Source organism: Callospermophilus lateralis, chromosome X (genome assembly GCF_048772815.1).
Source record: "Callospermophilus lateralis isolate mCalLat2 chromosome X, mCalLat2.hap1, whole genome shotgun sequence".
Lineage (NCBI taxonomy): Eukaryota > Metazoa > Chordata > Mammalia > Rodentia > Sciuridae > Callospermophilus > Callospermophilus lateralis.
In genome coordinates, this window is record NC_135325.1 from 27,837,462 (window position 1) to 27,865,461 (window position 28,000).

The 28,000-nt window shown below is 35.8% G+C and overlaps 1 protein-coding gene and 1 pseudogene across 5 annotated transcripts in view; both read right to left on the reverse strand.

Moving 5' to 3' along the window:
* The window catches only part of Cask (calcium/calmodulin dependent serine protein kinase), a 348,936-nt gene that overhangs the window by 25,916 nt on the left and 295,020 nt on the right, over window positions 1-28,000 (reverse strand). For 3 of the 5 annotated variants that reach the window (XM_077106546.1, XM_077106545.1, XM_077106549.1), the window contains 6 exons: window positions 22,791-22,869; window positions 14,896-14,981; window positions 13,806-13,874; window positions 11,144-11,212; window positions 9,679-9,714; window positions 7,871-8,067 (listed from right to left, as the gene is read on the reverse strand). In XM_077106546.1, the coding sequence (XP_076962661.1) occupies window positions 7,871-8,067; window positions 9,679-9,714; window positions 11,144-11,212; window positions 13,806-13,874; window positions 14,896-14,981; window positions 22,791-22,869 (536 nt within the window). The remainder of the gene's footprint in view (window positions 1-7,870; window positions 8,068-9,678; window positions 9,715-11,143; window positions 11,213-13,805; window positions 13,875-14,895; window positions 14,982-22,790; window positions 22,870-28,000) is intronic. The other 2 variants (XM_077106548.1, XM_077106547.1) reach the window with 1 other exon arrangement.
* Window positions 25,438-26,034, reverse strand: LOC143638462 (transmembrane protein 126A pseudogene; annotated as a pseudogene).

Sequence of the window (28,000 nt, forward strand, 5' to 3'; positions counted from 1 at the left end):
TTGGTTTGCATGATGATTCCTTAGAAATGTTTAAACAGCATAGGCTTATGTTAAAATGGCATTGCATTTCTTGAACATACATCACTGATAACACAGATCAGAAACTTAAGCTTGTGGCTATGAGAATGATCATGGGATTTTGAGTAGAGACAGGCCTTTTTTGAACCCTGGCTTTGCCACTCATTAGCTGGTATTGAGTACTTAGTGTTACGCACTTTTCTAGGAATTTTACATATATTAACTCAATCTTTCTAATGACAAACAGAATTGTGTCACCATTCTACAGATGAAGAGATATTGAAGGAATGAGAGGCTAAGCAATTTGCCTGAAATTACACAGCTAGATTGTAACTTTTTATATCCTGTCAAAGTAGGGAGAGTCTGGCACCCAAGCCCATGACCTCAGCCAGAACATTCTATCAGTAAGGTCTTTAATTTCTTGGAGTCTCTCAGAGGCTGTTATAAAGAAATAGAAGACAAAAGGTAAATGTCCCTACCTCAGTGCCAGGCACACAGTAGATGTTTAGTAAATGGTATTACTACTGCATGACAATTCTTTTTTTCTTTTTCTTTTTGCAGTACCGGGGACTGAACCTAGGAGTGCTGTACCACTGATCCACATCCCCAGGCCCTTTTATTTTTTATTTTAAGACAGGGTCTGGCTAAGATGCTTAGGGCCTTGCTAAGTTGCTGATGCTGGCTTTTAAACTTGTGATCCTCCTGCCTCAGCCTCCCAAATGAAGTCCCTGGGATTACAGGTATGCATAATTGAGCCCAGCCTGCATGACCAGGCTTAGTCCAAGATAGAAAAAAAAAAGTGTAATAATTAAATTGTTATAATTATAAGCAGAAAATTAAAATTTTGGTCTACTTGATTATAGTATGCAGCATTGGTAACATAGGCAGAGATGTTAGTCTTAGTTTTAGTCTTAGCCTTTTTTTTTTTTTTTTAGGATGTTGCCATAGATTTTACTCTCTTAATGATTTTACTTATGGATCAATCAGGAGTCCCTGAATGAGTTATATATAAGGAAAATCCAAAATTTCTATCAGAATGCCATATGGTACTATTGTAAATGTGAAGTTATTTTCCAGTGGGGTTGTACTGATGTTCACTCCCACCAGCAGTGTATGAGAGTTCCTACTGTTATACTTCCTTGGAAACATTTGGTATTATTAGTCTTTAATTCTATCATCATGGTGGATAAGCAACATAATACCACTGTGTTTTAGTTTACATTTAACTGATTAGTAACAAGACTGAGCACCCCTGGATTTCTTCTTTTGTAAAGTGTCTGCTTAAATGTCTTGATTATTTTCCTGATTTGTAGGAACCCTTTATATAATCTGGTTATTATACCTTTGTTAATTCTATGCATTGCAGATACCTTCTTCTACTCTATGGATTGCTTCTTTATTTTTTTATGGTTATCTTCCAATGAACACATATTATTAGCTTTAATTTAGTTAAATTTATCAATCTTTCCTTTAATGAGAAGTATTTTTGATATTTTAAGAAATCCTTCCTAGTCTTTGAAGATATTTTCCAATATTACCCTCTCAAAGTTTATAGTTTTATTTTTTATGATTTGGTTTTTAATGTAAAGGAACTGAGTTTTGCTGTTTGTGTGAATCAGGAGTCTAGTTTCTTTCTTCTTTTTCTCCCTAACAGATACCCAATTATCCCAGCACAACTTACTGAAAAGTCCGTCCATTTCAGACCGCTTTGCAATGCTATTTCTGTCATATATCAAGTGCCCATTTGTATATGGGAGTGTTTGGGGGTTCTCTATTCTTTTCATCTGGTCTATTGGAGCATCCTTAAATTTACACTGGATTATCTTTAAATTTTTTTTTTTGTACCAGGGATTAAACCCAAGAGCCATATCCTTAAACACTGAGCCATATCCTTGGCCCTTTTTATTTTTATTTTGAGACAGAGTCTCACTAAGTTGCTTAGGGCCTTGCTAAGTCGCTGAAGCTGGCTTTGAACTTGGGATCCTTCTGCCTCAGCCTCCTGAGCCGCTGAGATTACAGGCATGCACCACCACGCCCCACAATACCTGATTATCTTAACTACTAAAGCTTTATAGGTAGTCTTAGAATCTAATGGAGCAAGACATCCTTACTCATTCTTCAAGAACATATTGATTACTCCTTAACAAATGTATTTCCATGTAAACTTTAGATTGTCAATTTCAAAACTGTTGGGATTTTGGCTGAGGTTGCACTGAATCCATAAAATCAATATGGGAGGAATAGATTTTCTACAATATTGAATCTTTCAGTTCATGAACACAATATGTCTTTCTGTTTTCCTTAATGTTTCAATACATTTTATAATTTTTTTCTATAAATTTCTTGAATACCTTTGTCAGATTTGTTTCCAGGTTTACTGATTTAAACAAACAAGGCATTGTAAATGGTATTTAAAAACTACTTTGTAATGATGAAAATTTCAAACATATATGAGAATATAATGAAATGAACCTCAGATACATACAGCACAACTTCAAAAATTATTACTCATAACTTATTTGATTTTTTTAATTGTATCTCTGTGATATCTTAAGTATGCTCCTTTACCATTTTCATTTCTTGCAAATGGGTAATTAATCTAGAGACCTAATCAGATTCAGGGTCAATTTTTTTTAGAGCATCATGGTGTTGCAGGTGGTATTATATATGGCATCATTTAAAAGTTTTACTTTCTGTTTGTGACTGGTAAATTGAAGTGGAATTGATTTTTAAATTTTAAGTGTTTTTATTAGTTAATTATATACATCAATGGGGTTTATTTTGACATATTCATAGAAGCATGCAACATAATTTGCTCCATTTTAATCCTTAGTACTTACTCTTTCCCTCCCAGCCTCCCTCCCCATGATCCCCCCTTTAAACTACTCTACTGGACTTCTATTTATTTATTTATTTTAAAGTTAGTGCATTATAGTTATACATTAAAGTGAAACTTACTGTGATATATTCATACATGTACATGACATAATTTGGTCAGTTTTATTTCACAGTTCCTTCCTAGAATCAATTTTTAAAATATTGATTTTGTATCAGCAAACTTGCTGAACTGTCATATTAAGTCTAATTGTTGGATTCCTTTGAATTTCTATGAATCACAAGATCTGCAAAATTTTTCCTTTTCCAATAATGTTTATTGTAGGTTCCCTGTAGATGTCCTATATCAGATTAAGGAGGTCCCCTTGAATTCATGGTTTGTGGGAGTTTTAATCAGGATTGGGTGTTGAATTTTATCAAAATTTTTTTCTCTATCTATTAATATGACCACATGGATTCTTTTCTTTAGTCTGTTAATAGGCGGATCAGGCTGATTGGTTTTCAAATGTCAAAACAGCCATTTACTCCCAGTATAAATTCCACTGGGTCATGATGCTTTGTCCTTTTTATATATTGCTGGACTCAACTTGCTAATATTTTGTTGAGAACTGTATGTGTGTTCATGTTGAATACTGGTATTCTTTCTTTCTGTACTGGGGATTAAACCCAGGGGTGCTTTATCACTGAGCAACATTCATAGCCCTTTTTTTTTTGAGACAGGGTCTCACTAAGTTGCTTAGAGACTTGTTTAGTTTCTGAGGCTGGTTTTGAACTTGTGATCCTCCTGCCTCAGCCTCCTGGGCTGCTGGGATTACAGGTCTGTGCCACCATGCCTGGCTGGGATGTAGTTTTCTTGAATTGCCTTTATTTAATTTTGGTTTTGGGGTAATAATGGCATCATAAAATGAGCTGGGAGGTATTCTTCTCTATTTTCTTAAAGATATTTTTCTCCATGCCTCTTAGCCTTTCTTGTTCACTGAGGTTTTTATTTATTTTTGTTTAGGGAGAAGACATTTACTGGGAAACACTGTGACCTATCAGTGATAGCATCACAGCCAATCTCCACATACTACCTTTGTGGCATACAGAGGAGGCTGATGAGATCTTCACTTTGGAGATTCTTCTGGCTCAAGTCAAAATATATAATAGTCCCAATTAATTATAGCTTCTCTGAGGCACAAGATTATTGGAAACATGAACAGAATTAAGGATTTTTTTGACAAGTTAAAAAAAGACAACCCTTGACCTTGTGAAGCCTATGTTATCAAGTACACAGTATCTTACAATAACAAGTTCCCAGTAAAAGTTGGTGGTGTGGTCATGTGTGGTATGATAGAGGAATGAAAGTGACTTTTTACCAGCCACTCAGGAAAACAATGGCAATTCTTTAGCTCAATCAGTGCATAGAAACTGTGTTAGGGTTAAGGTCAACGTGGAGGGAAATTTCAAATATAGCTTTGTGACTGATGTCAACTTTATTATCAGAATTAAAATCTCAGTGGCCACATACCTGTTAGAATGACTTTTAAAAGTTTCATATAGGGGAATGCCATTCAGAAAAAAAAAGAAATATGTGATATACCTGTTAATTTTATTGGTACCTTTGTTCATAGGCAAGGGTAGAGATGACTGATTCAGAGACCCAAACATACTAAAGACCTAAATTGATGTGACTACAGCAGGACATTTGGGTCAAAAATTTTTGATTTTTCATCTAGCAGATGTGAAAAATGTGACTTGGTAGCAATACATTTGAATAAAACTTCTAGGTCTGGCTGATGATATTGTTTCAAATCTTTCTGGTAAGTATTTCAAGCACACTGACATTTTAGAGCCCAATTCCCTTTCTCAATAGAGGGAAGCTGCTTTTTCTCTTGAGCCACTCAAGAATGGCTTCCTGTATCCCCTAAAGTCCTAATCAGATCTTAAGGGACACACCATCCAGTGGGTTTCTTCCTCATCATCCTGGTCAGAGTTCCTATCTCCTTCTATATATTTTACAACTTTAATCTAGTTCATTAATTTCTTCAAAACTGAACATATTTAAAATGGACAATTTCATCAGTTTTTGGTGTTATGTATAGATCCCATGAAACCATCATTGCAATCAAGACGAACATTTTCATTACCCCTGGAATTGTGGGAGGCTCCTCTGAAATCCCTTCTTCCCTCCATCCCCATCCCTATGTGCTAGGCAACCATTATTTCTATAGATTAGTTTACATTCTCCAAAAGGTTATGTAAATGGAATCACATAGAATGTCCTCTTTTTTTGCCTGGATTCTTTTGCTCAGTAGAATTTTTGAGTTTCATCCCTACTATTGTATCAATGGTTTATTCCTTTTTATACTGGGTGGCATTCCATTTGTACGACTGTGTCATCACTTTTTTGTCCATTCACGTGGTGGAACATTTTAAAGTCATTCTAATAGATGTGTGGTCCTGAGATTTTAATATTATTACTATATACTCCACCCCCCTTGAAAGTTCTTTTGGTTCTTTTTCAAATATGTCATGTCATTTATATTTTTTTCTGTTCCCTAGAGATAATTTTTTCAAGCTCATTGTTGAATATTTTAAAACTTGGTAATGCTGATTTTAAAACATTTGTCTTCTAATTCAATATACCAAGTGGGTTTGAGTTTGTCTTTACTGTCATTTCTTTTGGGTCTTGCTTGTTTCCTTGTGTGCTTGGTGATTTGGACTTGCCGGATACTGCCCTGGAAAAAGTTAATGTAGGGCGTTAGGATGAAGTTGTGGGGTTAAGATGAAAGTTTTCTTTTTAAAGAGACTTTCTTTTTGTTTATATCAGATACGTGGGACTATTAATAAGGAAAATGGAAACTTCAAACCAAATACATGGCTTGGGTTTCCCTGGCTGTCCCAGACTAGATACACCTTGGTCTGAATTCATTCAAGGTGGACCGGTGGCCACAATTTTTTCAGGGGAGTTTGTTTTCTCTTTACTTTCGTCTTTTGCTTTGCTCAGTGATAAAGCAGCCATCTCTATAGTCCCCTGGTTAAAGAGGAGTAAGGCTCTGCTGTTTACTTTTAACTTGGAGGTATCACCTTTTACAGTCCTAATACTGTCGGGGAGGGTCTCTTAACAGATTCCTCAACTTGTTTAGGCTGCAAGGCTTAACCTTGGTCCTCTGGCAAAGAAGTGTTCAGTAAGGGCAAATGCCCCTCCTGGGAAAATGCACCAATTTGGGCATTTCAAATTTCTGCTTATCATTCTGATTAAAAGCTTTCATAGAAAAAATTGTTCACTGAGTTCTCTAGTACCTTTTCAACTATTCAGTGCACTCAAGGCCTTTTTAAAAAACATTTTCTGCAGCACTTTTCATTTTTTTTCAGCAGGAAGATTAATCCAAATAACCTAGTTCACCATTATGGGAAAAAGGAAGCAAATCTGCTTTTTCCACTGACATTTCTCAGGATTCCTTCAGAGGACTTCAAGTTCTAGATATTAGTGGGACATGATTTTTTTAATAGATGATCTCATTAGGAAAAAGAGGTTTGGGATCTACATAATTATTTTTGATAAATGTTCATAATATATGGCAACACTCAGGGAAACATTTTGTAGAATGTAAATCTCTGTTAAAGCATAAGAGAAGCATCATCAAAGTGATTTAGAATCGCTTTCCTCTGGTTTATGCTAAACTGTTTCTTGAAGATCAGAGTGAAAGACAAGGCCAGATGGAAGTAAGGCTGCTGCTTGTCTGGGCCCACGTGTCCTCATGTGGAAAATGATGGCATCTGAAGTCCTCATCAGCTCCAGCATTCTAAATTTAAGGATATTTTTGGGAAACATGGGATAGCTGAAAGAGGCGAACAAGTAGAAGAGATTAACTAAGATAACTGAGAAAGCTCTCTTTTTATTTTTCCTATACTGGGGATTGATCCCAGGGCCTCATACATTCTAGGCAAGTGCTCTCCCATGAAGCCACATCCCTAGTCCTTTTTATTTTGAGATAGTGTCCAGCTAAATTACTGAGGCTGGCCTTGAACTCACAATCCTTCTGCCAAGCCTTCCAAGAAGCTGGGATTACAGAAGGGCATCACTGCACACAGTCGAGAAAGCTCTTAATTACTGAGAAAAATGGGTGAAAAAGTCATTAAAAATGTCTATGCACTTTGGCTTCTTAATTTAACTAAGTTCAAAAAAATTTTTTTGTGCTTATGGTTGTTATTTTTTGTTACATGAAACAAAACCCAGACAATGGGTTATTTCTTTTGAACTAGATTTCTGGTAGAAATTGCCCAAGTACCAACAAAGCTAAGACCATGAACATTAAAAAAAAATCATTTGCACAAACTAGAGCAATGATAGCAGAAACAGATTTTACTAAAATATAAACTGATCCATGTCTCTTCTCAGTTAAAACAGGGTCTGACAACCTTGTCTGACATTAGCCTGCTTTCAGAGCCTTCCTCCTTCCTTTCTTTGTTTGGTGCTGGGGATGAAACCCAGGGCCTTTTGCATGCCAGGCAAGTGCTCTATACCATACAGCCACATCCCTAGCTCATAAAAGGCATTTTTAAAGAATGGTAAGGCAAAGAAAGAAGCTTCTGGCTGCCTCTCTTCCAGCAGTAAACATTTTTATTTTTAAATGCCCTGAGTGAAAAAAAAATGCCTGGGTGATAATGAATCAGGGCGTGTGGGTTGTTTGCTGGTGATGGCGCCCTGTGGGCATGAGAGAGGAGCAAGGAGGAGGTATATTTGTAAGAAAATGCCACTCTAAAGGAATTGCAACAGCTTATGAGAGTGGAGGGCTCTGCTGGTGTGATCCTGTGATCCCAGGCCTGTAACTCAACTGCTCTAGGCCTTCTTTTGCTTGTACATAAAACTGCTGTCTGCTGAGGACTCAGAATTCTTGGATGGCTGATTTTGGATTTTGTCTGGCTAGCAAAGCAAGGCATGTATCAAAGAGATTTTGCAATATGAAATAACATAAAGTTGAACACTGGAAGGGCAGGGTTTCATTTTTATTATAAAACAACAAAAGCATACCATTCCTGAAGTTCAGGAGAAGGGATGAGGCCTGCGGTTCCATTTTTGGAGTTTTCCAGTTTACCCTGCCACCAGTTGTGATCATCCTTACTAATAATTTGGATGATGTCACCAACTCTGAATCGAATGCCAGCTTCTTTGCAGGGGATGAGGTCATCCTTGGCTGGATCATATTCAAATTGTGCTCTTACATAGATCTATAAAATAGGAGTTTGTAAGAAAGGAGGCCATAGTGATGTGAAGGAAAACAATAAGCTCTAATCTAATAACCACACACCAACACTTACAGTACAAATAGGACAGAAGATGGGGAAAGCAAAAACGATGCATGGAAATATGACACAAAAGACTTTTCTACACCACTATAAACAATGTACTGCCTTTGATGTGTAAGGGTTCAAAACTTTGCTGTTTTTATTTGGAAGGAGCATTTAAAATATTCATTAATTAAAATAAATACTTTTTTCTGCTTTTAGTATAACAGAATAGGTCTGTAATTACAGAGAAGCATGCTTATCACTTTTTAAACCTACAGTTGTTATATTGACGTCATGGATAAGTTGTCACGACAACATGGCAGCCTTTGAGCCATAAAGACTAGCAGTCAGGGTAAGTCTTAACCCTAAAGCAGCACATTATATAAAACTAGCAAGAACTTTGGGCTGGTGTCTTGAAAAAACAAGGTGTACATGACAACTGGCAGTGGGTACACTGCTAATAAATGTAACTCAAGCAATTTTTTAAAAAGTCAGTTAAAAAAGGATTTAGGCTTTATACTTGTATTTTACTCTTCTGAGAGAATGAAAAATAAATTTGAACCCTAGTTTTGCCAACATAACACTTGGAATCGGCACAGAACTTCAGGATATGTCTAGTTCAAGGCTCTGAGTTTTAGGATATGAATTTACTTAGCAAAACATCCAAGAGTTATAATATGGCAGCATTTTATAATTTCTAAATGCTTTAAAATAAGGTAGTATAAACTGATGTTACACAGTCTTAGGACTAAACTGTGGATGAATTCTATCAAGTGCTAATTTATGCAATTCTGAATTCAATTTGAATTATTTTTAACACCACATTTTAAGAAATAATTTCATAAAAAGTCTATCTCTTGAAATTAAATTTGAATATTAATGTTTAAGTCACTGTAAAACCAACCTGAAGGCTTTAGAACCATTGTATAATTTTTTTTCTGTTTATTTTCAGCAATCCAGCCTATAAAATTAATGAGTTTCTGTATTTGCACCTAAACCCATATTTTAAAAGTGCTGGCAATCTGAAAGTTACTTGGTAGTGTTAGACAGCACTTAACTATTCATATTTAAATGAATGCAGGTATATTAGGATGTAAAGCCAGGATGTTTATCCTCTTTCTCTTATTTTTAACTGTAAATGGTTTTTAGAAATACACATGCAAATACAAAATATTAAGAAAAAGCTTTCAACTTCAGAAAATTGTTTAAAAATGTTCATCAGCATGTATCTTTCGGTTATTTTTAGAATTTTATGGATTTTATAACCTTTAAAATTCTTTTCCACCCCAGAGCCAGCACATAAAACCCTTCAGGGCTGAAGTCAAAATTATCAGGTTGAAATTACAATAACCATCACAGCTACAAAGATGTGAGGAGAAAATCTTTATAGAGAATTAGTCACGTGTAATGTGTTAAAATGAAATGGTACAAGCTCTCAACGCTCAAATGTTATGGTCCAAAATGCAGACATTATGGGATGGAAAGGGTTAATAAAGGATTGGCTATTAGCAGCTCAGTTTAGAGAAGTTTCTATAGAGGATATCTATTCACCTGTCGTCCTTTTGGTTGGGTAGTTGATGGCAAGTCCTGTAGAATAAAGCCAACCCAGGAGAAAAATTTTCATTTACTTGTCAAGAGCACAAGGTAATTTGTGTGTTCTGTTACAATATGGTTAAAAAATGAGCTAGATTTAAGTTGTAAAGAGATCATATACATTATTTCAGTTCTCAGAAATGTTGAGTTATCAAAAAAATCAAACCCAGGCCATTTAGCAGCAAGCTGAAGAAAGCAGGTAAGTTGAAGCAGAGAGAAAATGTGTTCTTAAGAACCAACTCAGCATCTTCAACACAAAAGCCACTGCAAGTGAAATAGCCTATATATATATTTTTAAAAAACCACCCCAAACTAAAAAGAGCCATTGCCCTTTTCAACTTAGTCACTGCAACCATTTAGATTTAGAAAAATTCAATGGCTATATGGATTTCCATTATCTTTAAAGCATTCAACATTAAGTGTTATAAATGAGTTCCTTTGGTAGCCTATTTTAAAGTTGGAAATAAAGTCATGGACAATTTTCTTCCAGAATTTCGGTTATTGACATACTTAGAATATCATTCCATTTGAGATGATTTTGAAATTATTTACAATTTTCTTCAGCAAAAAGTTGATATATTATTTACAGGCAAGTTAAATATCAGTTAAAAATACTGCTGCATTCTCAGAACTATTTGATAATTTCAACTGGGTGACAGACAGCAGCATCAGCAACTTAGAGAAGATTTGGTTACCCCAAAAGATTGCAAACCTGCACCTGTAAGTGCTTCTGCTTATTTAAATAAATTAAGAACAATTCTTTCTGTATTCCAAAATGGATGGTTTGGAAAAAATGGAAAATTTCCATGTTCAAGTCAAATATAAAGTACTTTGTGTTAAAGATGTGATAACAGCGTGGCTTTAGTGCAGTTTGAAGCCAGTTCCTTTTGCTTTTCATATTCAGGCAAGGCTTATAATTCACAAAATATGTGCACGTACCACAATAACAGAGGGCACACCAATTCGTAAACTTAGATAGCGGAAACTAAACATGTTGCTGATATACCTCAGAATGGAAAATTACAAAGCCCGAGAACACCCAAATGCCTCCTCTGCAAAATCCTTACATTTCTTTATCTTTTCTCAAATTAAAAAAAAATTAGAAATTTAAACAAATCTCCACTTAGATCCTTTGCATAGATTTGTGAAAAGTCACACATCCTGGTAGGGTGGCATAGAGATATTTCAGAATGACCACAGCAGTCTTGAGCTACATTTCTTCAAATGTAACGAATGCATGGGATTTTTAAGGAAAAGGAAATGTTTAAAAAGATTTTCCAGGAGTAAACTGCATTGTAGCTGTAGTAGCCTTGTATATCCGCAGGAGACAATATTTCCACTGAACACATGTAACTAGAACACTCATGGCAGGTGAGCACCAACAAAATTGTCACACTTTGCTGTGTGGAGCTAGAGTTCTTACCGAAACAGAATTGTTAGTGCTGCTATGACCATTAGCAGGGGACTGTCTGGAAGTGGAGGGGGAATCTCTCTGAAATAAGACACAAGGTTCATTAACAGCACAGAAACACAGAGAAATTTACATTAATAGTTACAACCACAGTCTGACAACCATTTCCTTTGAGGTTTGAGCTATAAAGCTGTCATGCTGACTTACTTGCATGATTTCATAGAAGTATGAACGAAATTTTTGCAGTTTGGAGATTCACATATCGTAAGTGGTGACTTACAATACGTGAATCAATCATTTCTTTCCTGTCTACTGCATTCTAAAATCTTTGCTTTCTTTTAATGAGACCCGGCAGAGTGATGCAATGTTAAAACCCTACCATGTATCATGAGATGACAAATATTACTATGAAATCGTTGTGCTGAAGATTCCAACTGCCTGATTTTTTATTAAAGATTAGGTTTGAAAGGTCACTGATAGTTGGTAGGTACCTCAGTGTCAAGAATTACTGAACAACTCATATTGTAATCACCTTAGTATCTTTCCAGAATAATTATTACTGATCAGGGCAAAAGATAGATATACACCCAAGAAGAACTCTTTTGCTTGGTATCATTTTAGCAGACTGATTAAAACAATGATCTGGAGCCTATATCAATGTTCTACTTCTGGCCAAGATTCTAGAAGCCACAGCTGCTCTTCCATACTCCTTGCCTGCATGCTCTCTGCTATTCAACACAGTCAAAATCCTTTCCTTCCCTTAGTGTCCAAATGAACTTTCATAAGAACAAGGATTGGAAGAAAATATGTACTTCTAAATTTTTTGGATTAGTAGAGTTCTTCTTAGCCTTTGACGTGTGTATTTTGGCTCAAAAGACATTTGTTTTTCTCCTAGAAGATTTGAAGAAAACTTAAGGAACGTTTTAGCTTTAAAGGGAATCGGATCCTTTAGAGGGACATTCTCAAATATTAGTGAGTAGGCTGGTCTGCAGGTGCCACCCTTAGAGACTCAATTCAGCAGGGGCAGGGGGAGGGGCAGGGTCTACTTCTTTTACTAAAGGCCTGGGAGATGTAGGTGGCCCCAAAGCCTTTCTTTAGGAAGTTTTGTCCTGGATGGGAAGAGTCCTGTTGCTTGCTTGAAGGCTGTATGACCACAGGAGGGGCAAAAAAGTTGGGGTGGGGCTAGGAGAGGAGTATCATTATTTTCTTTATTATTCAAAGGTAAAGAAGGTGAGAGGGAGTTTCTCCTTACTCAAAAGCATAGAATTTTCATGTATAATTACTGGTTGCATCCCCAAAACTAGTTCAACCACTTAAAAAAAGACAAACTTATGTTACATTAATAACTTATAATATATCTTCTGGTTAGTTAGCTTAAAAAATCAATTATATTTACTAAATTTATTCAACAGATGAGAAATGGTGTCAGGAACCCCTGGGATTTTAGACTATTAAAATTATTAACATAAAATGTACATGTGATATTCCCTCTTTCTGGGCAAGGTTTGTGCTTTAGATAACAAATTTCAATACTCTGAAGTCTGGAGTAGAAGCAGTTCTGCATTTTCTTTTGTAATCTACCGTTAATTGAAGTTCCTTAAGAAGCCACCAAGAGGAGCTCAAGACCCAATATAATGGACACCCCAACTGTCATGGCTCACTAAAAATATGCTTGACAAAACTACAAATTCTTATGCATGCCTTGAAAAAGTTTGGAAAAAAAGGCTCTAATTTTTTGTGAAACCAATAGCATCAACTAGAGTCTGGAAGAAGTATTAAAATTTCTCCTCAAATTCTTCTAAATACAAGTCCAAGAAATTGCCCACCAGCCTTCAAAAATTAACTTTAGAAAATGTGTACCTCATGTAGATGTACACATACTTGGAAGATGCACATGAAAGAGCAAACTTAATATATAATACTCCAGTGGAATGATATCAAAGAATGATACTGTCTATGCCAGTTTAAATCTCCAACTAGAAAAGGAAGGAATTTTGGAATCTTACTTAATAACCAACATAAACCTGAATAATATAGTTGGAAGAACTACAATTTCTATAGGATCAACCCTATTTTAAGGAAGAAACTTTGGGGTTGGTTACTCTAGAAAACTTACTTGCATACAAATTACTTAACATTCCAAATAGAAACAATATTACACAAGGTTGCAAGAGGCTCTATCCCTGTAGCCAAGTCAGTTACCACTGCAGCATCTATCTTGAGACCTGTCACAACTATTTGAACAGCTCTATCTCAACAGAACTATAATATTTCTCAGATTCTTGGAAAGAAGAACTATCTCTGTGATTTCTTAACAAGGGAAGTGAATGTACTTCCTGGAAATATTACTGCAATTATGATCTTTCTTATTTTTTTCCTCAGAGACTCCATTTTTTTTCCTTTATCAGGTCTTATGTCATTCTTTGCAGCTTCTCTATATTTGGCTTATATTTCAGCTTGCAAAAAGTTCAAGTGCTGAGGAGATCCACATGAAAGCAGGGCTGTGTAGGTGGATGGGAACTCCTTTGTTCCGTTATCTTTGTTGTAAAATTGGTGTGCAGTGATCTAACAGCACAGGCAGAAACAATTTCCCAGAAAGCAAAAACATTCAGCCATCAGCAGACAGTTAGTTAGGAACTCAGAGGAGATGGGGGTGGTTTGTCAGAGTCATTACCTCACAGGACGAAGACTGAGTGCGGTAGCTTGGCACGATCTTGAAGGTAATACTCCCCCGCATTTCCCTCTGGAGGGACAAAAGGAGAGTTCTCTTACCGTAAATGTTGCACACCAAAACAGAAGAAACCACTCAAAACATGTGGGAACAATTAGCATGAGCCACCTGTCAGCACACAGCCCTAAAATGAAACCTAATTATAAAACCATGGGCTGTTTGAGTTTATAGTAGAAGTTTCTGGAAAAAGCCTTGCAAAGTCAAGGCCAATTGCTCTGAATCTAGCCCTGGTCTCACAGATATCTGACGATTACATCTTTTTATAGACACGAATACAAAACACTCTAAATGACATAATTTTCAAAAGTGACTCAAAATTGAACTAAACTAAGAATGACATAAAAATCCACTTGGTATATTATCTGTGGTGGAATACTCCAGAATATTTGCCTTTGACTTTATTAATTTTGGCATTTTTATTGTAATGAATCTGCACTGCTTATTTCATACTTAACAGGTACTCATGACATGGGGAGCTGCTACACTGCTGTAGGAAGAGGGACTAGAAGTCCAAAATCTCTCCTTCTGCTCACTATGGCAATGAATCTAGGCAAGAGCCATTTGGCTTCTTTTTCTTTTAACCCAAAGTCTAATCTGAGCATAGATTTTGGATAAGTACAGTCAAAATGCCTGGTCTACAGTGACTTTCCTCCCCTTTGTGCCCCAGAGAAATCCACTCAGCTAAACAGGAAAGAGGTTTTTCACATTGCTTATGTCAGGAGAGTTGAGGTCAGTGAGAAGCCAGCTCACATGAATACACACTGGAAAGTTTTTTTTTTTTTTAATATCTGCTTGTAAGAAGTGTATAAAGGATAAAAGCAGAGTGTTATAGCCCACGTGCTAAAGGCAGGCAAAATGTTTCCAAATTCGATTACATTTATTTTCCTAGTTGTTATTTTTTATGAATGTTGGAAAAGCTCACATAAATGACAGGCCCAGAAATACCGTGATTATGAACCAATACCCATTTCTTGTGTATTAAATAACAGATAATGAACTGAAAGTCTTAGGAAAAGGAAACTCATTTACTTACAAGCATTTTTTGCAGCTGTTCCACTGTTTGGTTAGCCACACTGATGCCATTGATTTCCCGAATTTCATCACCAACATGAAGTGTACCTAAAAGAGTCCACAAAATTACAAATGTGAAATGCTATATGACTTTATAATGATAAAGTCCAAAGACAGTAATGTAAAAAATTCAGTTATCTGCTGAAGGTCAATATTTTGGAAACAGTTACAAGTTTGGCTGCTGCAGAATTATTTAACTCATGCAGTCAGCTCACCAAAAATGTACTTGTGGAAGGCACAGTTTCGATGGATGACCATGGAAATCTGATTATTATTATTTTTTTTTTCTGAGAGAGGTGGTGTGAATAGTGGTTTGAAAAGATGGCTTCAGGAGCTAGCCTGTCTGAGTTCACATCCCAGTTTAGTCACCTATGAGCTTTAAGATCTTGGGTAAGTTACTAAAACTCTCCATGCCCTAGTTTTTTTTTTTCACTTTTGTAAAGTGGCAATAAAAATGGTACCCACCTCATTGGACTGTTTTGAGGACTAAACCAATTTAATACCTACGGAGGACTTAGAATTGTTCTTGGCATATGGAAAGTGCCCTGTAAATGTGTGCTGCAATTATTATCTACCAAATATGAGAAAAAAGTTGTCACTTTCATAAGGATTATGATATAATGACATCTACATAACACTAAACTTAAATATCATTTAATCTTGTTTAATAATTTGATGGGCAGTTTGGCCTTCCATATACTTCAACTGGAAAAGTCACAAAGAGACAATACTTAGAGTGTAATTTATAATTTGGCTTCCTTATTTAAAAATTATGCACATACTTACACACTGCTCTGGCTTCATTATGAAAAAGTTAGGGTGTTTTTAGAGGTACATACTAAGGTGCATATAAATAAAATGATAAGATGCCTGAGGTTGCTTTGGAATAATCTAGGGGGCAAGCAGGTAGGGCAAATAGTAGAAGGTAGTGCTGCCATGGATATGTTGGCATTCATTGTACTATGCTGTCATAATAAAATTTAAAATAAAAGTTGGGGGATTTTTGCTTCCAACATGGCTGATTGGGCACTCAAAGACTTTCTCACAATAATGATATGCTGCCTGGGGCCTACTTTAAGAGTTACAGGTTTCTGGGGTTGCGGCTGTGGCTCAGTAGTAGAGCTCTTGCCTAGCATGTGAGGCATTGGGTTCTTCCTCAGCACCACATAAAAATAAATAAGTAAAATAAAGTATTAAACAATGTGTCCATCTACATCTAAAAAAAATTTAAAAGAGTTATAGGTGTCATAAAAGGAGTATACATTTTTAAGAACACCTCTCATTTTTCACCCCCATCCTTTCCTCCATACAAAAGAATCCTGTGAGCTGGATCCAGAGTGGTGCTGAACTAAGGGTGGAGGGGCTTACTGGAAAGGATGCCTGCTAGAGTAGCAATGCTTCTGGACCTTGGGCCAGCAGCAAGTTAAAGAAGATGCACCTAGGATTCTGTAGGGAGCCATGACTCAGATCAGTGGCCCACTATGGTAACTGGCAGAACACAGAAGAAATTCTCTCAGGAGGAAAGTTCTCAGTTTAGGCCTAAAGGATTTCCATTGACTGGAACAATCAAAGAGTTCACATCAAAGATCACCAAAAATATAGTATGTCAAGCTACTATGTGTGAGAGCTATCAGAAATAGCACAGACTTAGATTCTCAAGGATTTAACAGATGCTGCAATGATCAGATACATAATATAAAATAGCTATATGATAAAAGATTCAATTGCAAGATAAGCACCCAATAAGAGATGAGCAGGTATGAACAGACAGATCTGAAGATAAAATATAGACAAATGACTATTACTTCTAAAATAGTGTAAGTATTCATAGAAACTAATGAATGGATGAGTTAAATAGGAGTTCAGATATAGCTAAAGAGAATTTCAGGGAATTGGAAGATATAACCAATTATCTAGAATGTAGGTTAGAGAAATAAAGATATAAAGAAAATAGGAAACAAGAAATAAAGAAAATATGAAAAAGACATTGAGACACGAGGAAAATGTCTAACATACATCTAACTGAATTTCAGAGACAGAGGGAGAGGGAGAGGGAGAGAATATAAAGAGAATGGAGAAGAGGTGATGTTGGAAGAAATAATGGTTTACAAATTTTCTTGAATGGAAAGGCAGGATGGATCATCTATAAAAGCAAAGACAATTGTAGTAATGTCAAACTTCTCAATAACAAACAGTGCTCCCCAAAGGGTAGTCCAAAATGCAAAAAGGAGTGGCAAGTAAATAAAATTATAAACATTTATATAAACCCAAACAAAAAGTGGCCATATATTTTAATATTAATTTCAAAATTTTTTTACATTTTAAAATGGGATTGAACTTGAACTAGAACACTGGGCAGGAAGAGTACATAAAAGCATGGAATTTATCATGCTTTAGTTCAGATACCAGTACCTCTCCTTCCCCTTCCCTTTCACTGGACACCCCTCCCCACCCAAAAAAAAGTACATAAGACAGAGTGTGCTTAAATTGTGTTCCAATGTCTACATGGTACATTGTTTAAATTTTAGTATATGGGAAGTTAAACGTGCATGATAATATTTTGAGATAACCACTAAAATAATACAAATGGGGTGCTGAAATTCTAAACTATCACTGGGGGGAAATGAAATAAAAAATGCACAATAAGGGCTGAGGATATAGCTTGGTTGGTAGAGTGCTTGCCTCGCATGCACAATGCTCTGGGTTTAATCCCCAGCACCACATACACACACAAAATGAACAATAAAATCAATTAAAAGATAGGATAAATATAAATAAAAGGTGAGATAGTAGAAATAATCATTAGTCTTTTAATGGACTAATCCAAACTTTCTGCAGTGATCACTAGAGTGCATTAAAAAATGAAAAGCTCAGCTTTGGAAATGTTTGAAGAAGACACACTAAAGTATGCAGACAGAATAATTAGAAATAAAAGGATGGAAGAAGACATGCTAACAAATACTGAAGTAAGGCTGAAATAATTATATGAATGCATGATAAGACAGGTTTTTAAAAAATATTTATTTTTTAGTTGTAGTTGGACACAATATCTTTTTTTATTTATTTTTATGTGGTGCTGGGGATTGAACCCTGGGGCCTTGTCTGTGCTAAGCAATTGCTCTACCATTGAGCCACAACCCCAGTCCCAATAAAATAGGTTTTAAGGAGAAAGTTATTAAGGATATAAATGGATACTAGGCACTTGTATGTACCTAGTAACACAGCTTCAAATATATAAACCCAAACTGAAGATCTATAAATAGATATCTAAAAACTCTACCATGATAATGAGAATATTTCAATGATTACTGGTAGACCAAGCAGACAAAAAAATTAGTCAAGACATAAAAGATTTAAAGAAAAATATTAACAATACCAAGCCAATCATCACATAGGGAACTCTGCAAACAACAATTGAAGAATAAGACTTAAGTTCACACATGGACCACCTACAAAATTAATTAAAGTGCTAGACCATAAAGCAACTCTCAATAAACCTCAGAGAAATATTGTCTTGCAGACTACATTCTCTGCCCACAATGTAATTAAGTTAGAAATTCATTTTAAAAAGACATACAGTGCTCGGTGTGGTAGCACATACTTGAAATCCCAGAGGCTCAGGAGGCTGAGATACGAGGATCAGGAATTCAAACCCAGCCTCAGCAACTCAGTGAGTCCCTAAGCAAATCAGTGAGACCCTGTCTCTAAATAAAATATAAAAAAGGGCTGAGGATGTGGTTAAGTGTCCCTGAGTTCAATATTTGGTATGGGGAAAAAAAATACATACTGAAAATCTTCTCAAAGTGGAACATATAAAACACTTTTAAATAACTTACAGGTCAATGAAAAATATAACAGAAACAGAAAAGTACTAAAAAATGCTGCATATCAAAACTCTTAGGATCTAGATAAAAGGTACTTAGAGGAAGATTTTAGTTTTAAATGCATAAATTAGGATAAAATAAAAACTGAAAATATTTTAAACAGTTAGCTAAAACCAATAGAGAGTAAAAGAAAGGAGATAATAAAAATAAGAAAACATAAATAAAATAGAAAATAAACATGGAGAGAATGAACAGAACTCAAAGTAGGTTTCTGAACAAATTTCTGGCAAGGTTAATCAAGAGAAAAAAGGAGAGGCTGGGGTTGTGGCTCAGTGGTAGAGCACTTGCCTAGCATGCATGAGGCCCTGGGATCAATCCCCGGCACCACATAAAAATGAAAAACAAATAAAATAAAGGCATTGTGTCCATCTACAACTAAAAAAAAATTTTAAAAAGTTTCTTAAAAAAAAAAAAAGGAGAGGGCACAAATAAAAATACTGAAAATGAACAAGGGGGCATGATTCCAGAGATGGTAGAGAATAAAAAATTAAGAGAATACTATGAAGAAACTTTCTGCAATAATATATAAAAACTTAGATTTTCAAGGAAAATGTAATTTACCAAAACTCATTCAAGAAATAAAAAGCCTGGGTGGCCTTATGAATGTTAAAGAAATTATAGCTGTTGTAAAAATCAAAACAAAACTTTCCAAAAAAATTAAAACAAGCCAGATGCACTGACATGTGCTTATAGTCCCAGCTACTTGGGAAGCTGAGGTAGGAAGATCATTTGAACCCAGGAATTTGGGGCCAGCCTGGGCAACACAGCAAGACCCTGTCTACAAACAAACACAAAAACAAAACACTAGGCTTTGATACTTTTATAGGCAAATTATATACCAAATCTTCAAGGCAGAAATCATTCAGAAATTATATAAAATCTTTGAGGGAATCAATGTAAACAGAATGTTCTCCAAATCATTCTATGAGGGCTTGTAGAATTTAACTTTGAAACTAGAATCAGACAGAGAAGTACAAGAAAGGATAATTAACCACAAGGCAGACTCATAAATGTAAATACCAAAATTTACATTTAACAAGACAGTAGCACACAGAGTTCAGCAGCACATAAGAAGGCTATAAACAATGACTAAATTAGGTTATCTGATAAGCACAGAGCGGTTTATCATTAGGAAGTCTTTTAAATCATTCACCACATTAATAGACAAAAGAGCAGATTGAAAAAGCATTTAATAAAATTCAAAACCCAATCATAATTAAAAAAGGTCAGCAATCATGAATATAATGGAGCTTCCTTAGCTCTGATAAAATGTAAGTACTAGCTGGACACAAAGGCACATGCCTGTAATCCCTGCAGCTCAGGAGGCTGAGGCAGGAGTATTGCAAGTTTAAGGCCAGCCTCAGCAACTTATTGAGGCTGTAAGCAACTTAAGGAGATCCTTTCTCAAAATAAAAGAAAAAGAAAAAGAAAGGGCAGGGGATGTGGCTCAGTGTTAGTCACTGGGTTCAATCCCTGGTACCAAAAAACAAAACAAAACAAAAACAAAAACATAGGTACTTAAAATCTGAAGTTAACATTATTCTTTCTGGGGAAACATTGTGAAGATTCCTTTTACTTATTTAATTTTTATTGGCATAATAACTGTACATCTTGAGTATAGTGTAATGTTTGTGTACATTTATACATTATGAGAAATGCATTTTTAATTAAGAAAATGTTGTGTATACAAATTGTTTAATAGTCAAGGTCTTAATGTTATATTTCTTTTATAAACGGCACACCAGAGCTTCTTGCTCCTGTCTAACTGTAACTAAGTACCCATTGATTAACCTTTCCCCCACTTCCATTCACTGTACTCTCCTCAGCCTTTGCAGACACCATTCTACTCTCAATTTGTACAAGATTGATTTTTTAGCTTCTATGTGTGATCGACATCATGTGCTTGTCTTTCTGTGTCTGATATATTCCACTTAACACAATGATCTCCATTTCCACCCATGTTGTTGCAAATGACAGGATTTCATTCTTTTTTTTTTTTTAAATGGTTGAACAGTATTTCACTGTGTACATGTACCATGTTTTCTTTACCCCAAGACTCCTTTTAAAAATAGGAATGGGGGCTGGGGATGTAATTCAGTGGTAGAACTCTTGCCTAATATGCACGAGACCCTGGGTGCAACCCCCAGGACAACAAATAAATAGTAGATAAATAAATTAAAAATAAATACATAGAGAGTTTAAAGAAATAATGATGTTGTGCTGGGTGCAGTGGAGCACGCTTGTGATCCCGGCAACTGGGAGGCTGAGGCAGGAGCATCTCGAGTTCAAAGCCAGCCTCAGCAACTTAGTAAGGCGCTAAGCAACTCAGTGAGACCCTGTCTCTAAATAAAATACAAAATAGCGGGGCTGGGGTTGTGGCTCCCGGTAGAATGCTCACCTAGCACCTGCAAGGCCCTGGGTTCGATTCTCAGCACCGCATAAAATAAATAAATCAAATAAAAGTATTGTGTCTAACTACAACTAAAAAATAAATACTAAAAAATAATTAAATTAAAATAAAATAAAATACAAAATAGGGCTGGGAATATGGCTCAGTGATCGAGTGCCCCTGAGTTCAATCCCAGTACCCTTCCCCACAAAAACAAACAAACAAACAAAAAATATGTGCTATCTCCTGAAAGTAGAAGTGAATTCCCTTCAGGGTTGATTCCACCTTCAAAAGAGTCTGCTACTGAACATCCAGAAGCACAACAATATTTTTTTTATCTGCCTTCAAAAGTAATATATCTCTTATTTTTAGTTCAAGTAACTGCTTTTACTTAAGTGATTATACTTTTGCTCCAATTGAAGCTTAATGGAATTATAATTCTTAGGATAGTATTTTATAAATAAAGATGTTTATGAATCTTAAAAAAATATGTGCTATCTAAAGCTGAACAATCTCCTGTGTGAGTTCTGAATGTGATCTATGCCTATAAAAATTCCCCTGAAAGCAGCAGTCATGTCAGACCCAATCTTGCACACACAATAGTCATCTCTAACAAGAATAAGGCACTAAAATGCTTAGGCTGTTACTTCTTGCTCTCCTGGGATAAGGAAAGAGGTTTTAAGTACAAAAATAACCCCATCTCAAAGAAAGAGAGCCTGCTAGGAGAATCATTTTTGGAACATCCTCTGAATACTAATGTGCATAACTCAGTCCTTTCAAAGGGGGAGCCTAAATCTATATGTCCAAAATCCTGCCCACCCTTGAAAGTTAACTGAGGCTTCACTTTCTCAAAATATTATTCTTTAGCAACATCAGTCCTTAGTGAATTTCCTCCTCTGAATGACTGTACTTACTATAGCAGGTTTTAAGAATTTAATTGTTAATTTGACATCTCTCATTTAATTTTTATATTATTTATCTAATTCTCTGTTGTCCTCATTTATAAATAGCATATCACTTCTGAACGAGTAACATCAATTATTAAGCTGTTATTTAACTTTTTATATGTGTATGTGTATTCTGAATAGATATTTTCCCTATATCCTGCAATCCTATGTGATATTTTGCTTTATCTCCCATGGTCTTTATTTATTTATTGCTACTGGGGATTGAACCCAGGGGTGCTGCACCACTGAGCTGCATCCCAAGCCCTTTTTATTTTTTATTTAGAGTCAGGGCCTTGCTGAGTTGCTGAGGCTGGCTTTGAACTTGTGATCCTCCTGAGTCACTGGGATTCAGGCATGAGCCACCAAGTATAGCTCTTACAGTCTTTTTTTTTAAAATATATTTTTTTTCACTTCACACTCATAAGGACGGTTATTTTTTATGTTTATTTTATTTATATGTGGTGTTGAGGATCAAACCCAGGGCCTCACACGTGCTAGGTGAGCACTCTACCGCTGAGCCACAATCCAGCCCACCCCCTTGAACAGGTCTTTTATGTGGATTGTAAGAAACACTGTCTTCATAAGGCTACTGGAAAAAGTTAAGGAAGGCAAAGGAAGAATTATAGATGAAACTTACCTTGCCTGTGAATCATGCCCCCGTGCATAATTCTTGCAACAATACAATGATTTAGCTCATTCATTTTTAAAGTGATTCCCTATAAAAAGAAAGCCCAGGAAAAACAGAGTTAGTTTAATGGAGCACTTCTTCTTAAAATTTTTTATTAGTACATTATAGTTATACATAATTGTGGGGTTCATTTTGACATATTCATAAATGCATAACATAGTTTTCTTCATTTCAATTCCTAGTACTTCCTCTTTTCCTCCCCTCTTCCCTCCCCAATCCCCTCTATTCTCCCTTCTTTTTTTTTAAACTGGTGCATTACAGTTATATATAAAATTAGAATGAATCTTGATATATTCATAAATGCATGTAGCATAATTTGGTGAAGAGAGCACTTCTTTTATATTTGTGATTTTGCTGTAGGTAATTTTAATTACCAAGAGTTAGGAAAATATTAAAAGAAAATATGGAAAATAAATGCCCTCCATTATTCTACACACAAAATAAATGTTCCATAACACAAAGACTATTTTGATATTTTGATTGCTATAATAATGGCATGCATACATTGTATGTAGTGCTTTCTCATCTTCTAATTATAATGATTAAAACTTCATCAGTTTATGATTATAACTTTCCATGTTGCTTTATTTTTCATATTGCCACTTTCCTCCCTCCCTCCCTCCCTCCCTCCCTCCCTCCCTCCCTCCCTCCTTCCTTCCTTCCTTCCTTCCTTCCTTCCTTCCTTCCTTCCTTCCTTCCTTCTTTTCTCCCTTTCCTTTTCCCTTTTGTGGTGCTGGAGATGGAACCCAGGGCTTCATTCATGCCAGGCAAATGCTCTATCACTGAGCCACACTCCCAGCCCCCAATAGTTTTTCACTTTTGTTTTGTTTTGGAACAGAATCTCACTATGTTGCCAAGCCTGGCCATGAACTTGTCATCTTCCTGCCTCGGGCTCCTGAGTAGCTGGGACAACAGGTGGATGCCACCATGCCCAGTCTTGCCAATTATTTTCAAAAAAGTTTTTATTGATGTTTAATGAACACACATATTAAAGTGTACAATCTGACAAGTTCAACATATGTACACATATGTGAAACTATCATTACAACCAGGATAGTGACCATATTTCTTACCCCAAATGTTTCCTCATGCCTATTGGTATACTCCTCCCATCTGTCCATGCTCTCCCCTCCTTCTTCCCCAAGCAACCACTGACTGGCTTTTGCTGACTATAAATTAGTTTGTACTGTATATAGATGGAATCATACAGTGTATACTCCTTTTTTTTGTTTCTTTCTTTCACTTGGCATAATTATTTTGAGATTCTATTGTGCTATTGTTCTTGCTGAGTAATATTCTATAGCATGGATGTAGGAATTTGTTCATCCAGTCACATGTTGCATTGCTTCTAGTTTTGGGCTATTATAAGTAAAGCTGTATTCCTGGGTTAATCTCCATATGGTCATAATATCCTCTTTTTTAAAGATATGGAGGTGGATGCCTTGGCATTTGTTTGTAATCCCAGTAACTAGGGAGGTGGAGACAGGAGGATTGCAAATTTGAGGCTAGCCTAGCAACTTAGCAAGACCCTGTATCGAAATAAATAAAAAAGAAAAGGCCTGGGGATGTAGCTCAGTAGTAGATCACCGTTGAGTTCAATGACCAGTATCTCTCTCTCTCTCTCTCTCTCTCTCACACACACACACACACACACACACACACACACGATATGGAACACTTTATACATTTGTGTATCATCTTTATATGGAGGCCAGGATAATATTATTTTCTCTGTTGCTTATATTTTAGCATATGTGCTGCTGAAGTGAGTACCTACTAACATTTTCATATTTTGTTTGCTAAAATTTTGTCTAGAATTTTTATATCTATATTCATGAGGGACAGCAGTCTGCAGTTTTCTTGCCTTGCAATGCCATTATTTGGTTTTGGTTTCAGGGTAATGCTGGCTTTATAGAATGAGTTGGAAAAAAAAATTCTTCCTTTCTCTCTCTCTCTCTCTTTTTTTTTTTTTTTGTACCAGGGCTTGCACCCAGGGGTTTAACCACTGAGCCTCCAGCCTTATTTTGCATTTTATTTAGACACAGGGTCTCACTGAGTTGCTAAGTGCCTCACCAAGTTGCTGAGGCTGATTTTGAACTCCCAATCTTCCTACCTTAAGCCTCCCGAGTTGCTGGGATTACAGGTGTGTACCACTGTGCCCAGCCATATTATTTCTTAATTATATGCTTGGTAGAATTCACCAGTGAATGAATCCACCTTGGTCTGGAGTTTTCTTTGAACCATTTTTTGCCCCTCAGTGGTGGGGATGGAACCCAGGACTCACACATGCCAGGCAAGTGCTCTACCACTGTGCTACATCCCAGCACCTGAGGGAGGGTTTTAAAATACAAATCCTATTTTTAAATAGATAAAAATTCTATTGTTAATTGTATAGAGAAATTCAGTTTATTCTTTGTAAAGTGAGTTTTTGTAGTTTCTGTCTTATAAGGAATTTTTACATTTCATATATGTTGCTGAATTTATTAGCATATACCTATTTTCTTTTATTTTTTAAATTACAAGTCTATGTTTATTTTTAACATTAGAGAGAAAGGTTATCTTTACAACTTTATTTTGTATACACATTTGCTCAAAATCAGTGAATTTCTAGGCCAGGTTCAGGTAACTGAAGGGCCTTTATAAGTACTTTATATTGTCTAGACCCAAGGTATGCTGCAAACATAGTCTGAAGTAAAATTGGAAATAACATCTTTCTGAAGATAGGCTTAGAAACTTTAATCCAGTAAGTTGAGGTGTTTCCTTTCTCTGGTAACAGGGCTGACTGATGCCTGGCTGCTAGGCCACCATTTACAGGTATAGCCAAGAAAACAGGGTACAGACCTCCTACAAAACCAACAAGTCCACCCTGTGCCATGGTACAGGTTTCACAATTCAAATCACCTGTTCTTAACGGTAAACTTACAAAACCTTTGAAAGATGCAGTCACTGCCAAAAATGGGAGCGCTGCCATTAGTAAGCCAGCAGCTATTCCGGCCCATGTTACATGCAAGACACACGGAGAAAGACTGCTTGCTATTCTATTAGGCCACAGAGAGCAGCATTAAATTCAGTGTACATGGATCCATGTTCAAGTAGGTGCTTTTCTGCTTCTGGTAGTAAGTTCAATTTTTCTGGCTATGATATCAAAAACTGAGTTTTCCTTGATAGTATCATGTGGTTTATGGGTTTCCATCTTGACCCTGCTGCTCTTGTCCCAACAGCCGGTGCTTCCCCAGTTCTTCTAACATGCCTGCTGGGGCTTAAGACACAACCTTTACTCCGTTCCTTCTGGCGCAGCCATCTTAGGCAGAAACGTGACTCGGAGGTAGAGGCTGCTTCCTGTTGAATGGCTTCTGGCCGAGGGAGAGGCTGGGGGGGTCGGTTGTCATAAATCTATTTTCTTATTTTCCTTTTTTAAATACTGTAGTGATACCCTTCTCTCATGCTTGTTATTGGAGATATATCTATATATCTATATATCTATATCTATATATATTTGCAGTACTGAGGATGGAAAATATAATAATATATATATATATATATATATATATATATATATATATATATATATTTTTTTTTTTTTTTTTTTTTTTTTTGCAGTACTGAGGATGGAACCCAGAGCCTTGCATATGTTAGGCAAGTGCTCTATCACTGAGCTACACCCCCAGTCCTTTTTATTTTTTGTTTTCAAACAGGGTCTCGCTAAGTTTCTGAAGCTGGCCTTGAACTCAGCCCTCCTGAGTAAGTGGGATTACAAGTGCGTACCACCCCACCCAACTGGTTTTGGTAATTTGTATTTTTTCCTTTTTCCTGATTGTACAGTCATTTGTCCTGATTAGTCTGATCTTCTCAAAGAAAAAAAATTGTGTTATTTGTACTCTATTATTTTTCTCTTTTCTATTTCATTGATGTTTATTTGATCCTTACTTTTTACTTCCTTGTACTCATTTTGAGTTTAGGTTTGTTTTTTTTCCCTCTCTCTCATTCTGTTGTTTTAAAGGTGGAAGCTGAGGTCACTGATTTGAGATATTTCTTCTTTTTTTAAATAGTGCTACATATTTCTCTCAAGTACTGTTTGTAATGGCATCCTACAGATTCTGATATGTTGTGGCTTATTTTCATTCACTTCAAAATACTATTTAATGTCCCCTTTTGATTTCTGTTTTTAGCCATGGGTTATTTAGAATTGTGTGATTTAGTTTTCAAGGACTTGGGGATTTTTCTTTTTGTTATTAATTTCTAACTTAATTTCATTGTGATCCAAGAATATACTTTCATATTAACAAAGTCACTCCAGGTTCTTTTGGAATAATATTATCATAGAATATATTTTCTTATTCTTTGACTTTGAACCTATTTTTTTTTTTGCAGGCAGCATCTGCAATCTGATAACCTCTGCTTTTTAACTGGTGAATTTAGACTATATTTATGTTAACATGATGCTAATGATGATAATGATGCTTGCTTTGGTATAAGAGTGGCTTAACCACTGAGCCACATCCACAACCTTTTAAAATATTTTATTTAGAGACAGGGTTAGGCCTTGCTAAGTTGCTGAGGCTGGCTTTGAACTCATAATCCTCCTGCCTCAGCCTCTCATGCCTCTGGGATTACAGACATACACCACTGTGTCAGACTAATGTGATTATTAATATAGTTTGTTATAAGTGTATCTTCCTACTATTTGAGTTCTACTTGTTCTACCTATCTATGTTCCCTTCTATCTCTTTTTCTGTCTGGATTATTTTTATTCTTTTTTCTCTTCTGTGTTGTCTTATTAGCTATAGCTCTACATTTTGTTATTTTAGTGGTTGTGTTAGACTTTACAGCATACATATTTAACTTACCAGTGTGCCTTCAAGTGATACTATACCACATCGCATATGGTATAATATAATAGTAAACTTAATTTCTTTCCTCCTGATCTTTGTGTTATTATTGTCTTACATTTTACTTTTACCTATGTGTAGCACATGGTTATTTTTGTTTAAACTGCTAAATATTTTTGATAGATATTTCAGTGATAGCTTTCTGTTTCTTAGAGATCATTGTCCTTTGTTACTTGATGTCCAATGCCTTGAAAACTGTTCTTTTATGGAATATAATGTTTTATATTTAAAAATAATTTTATATTTTTGATTGTTTCAGATTAGAGGGTA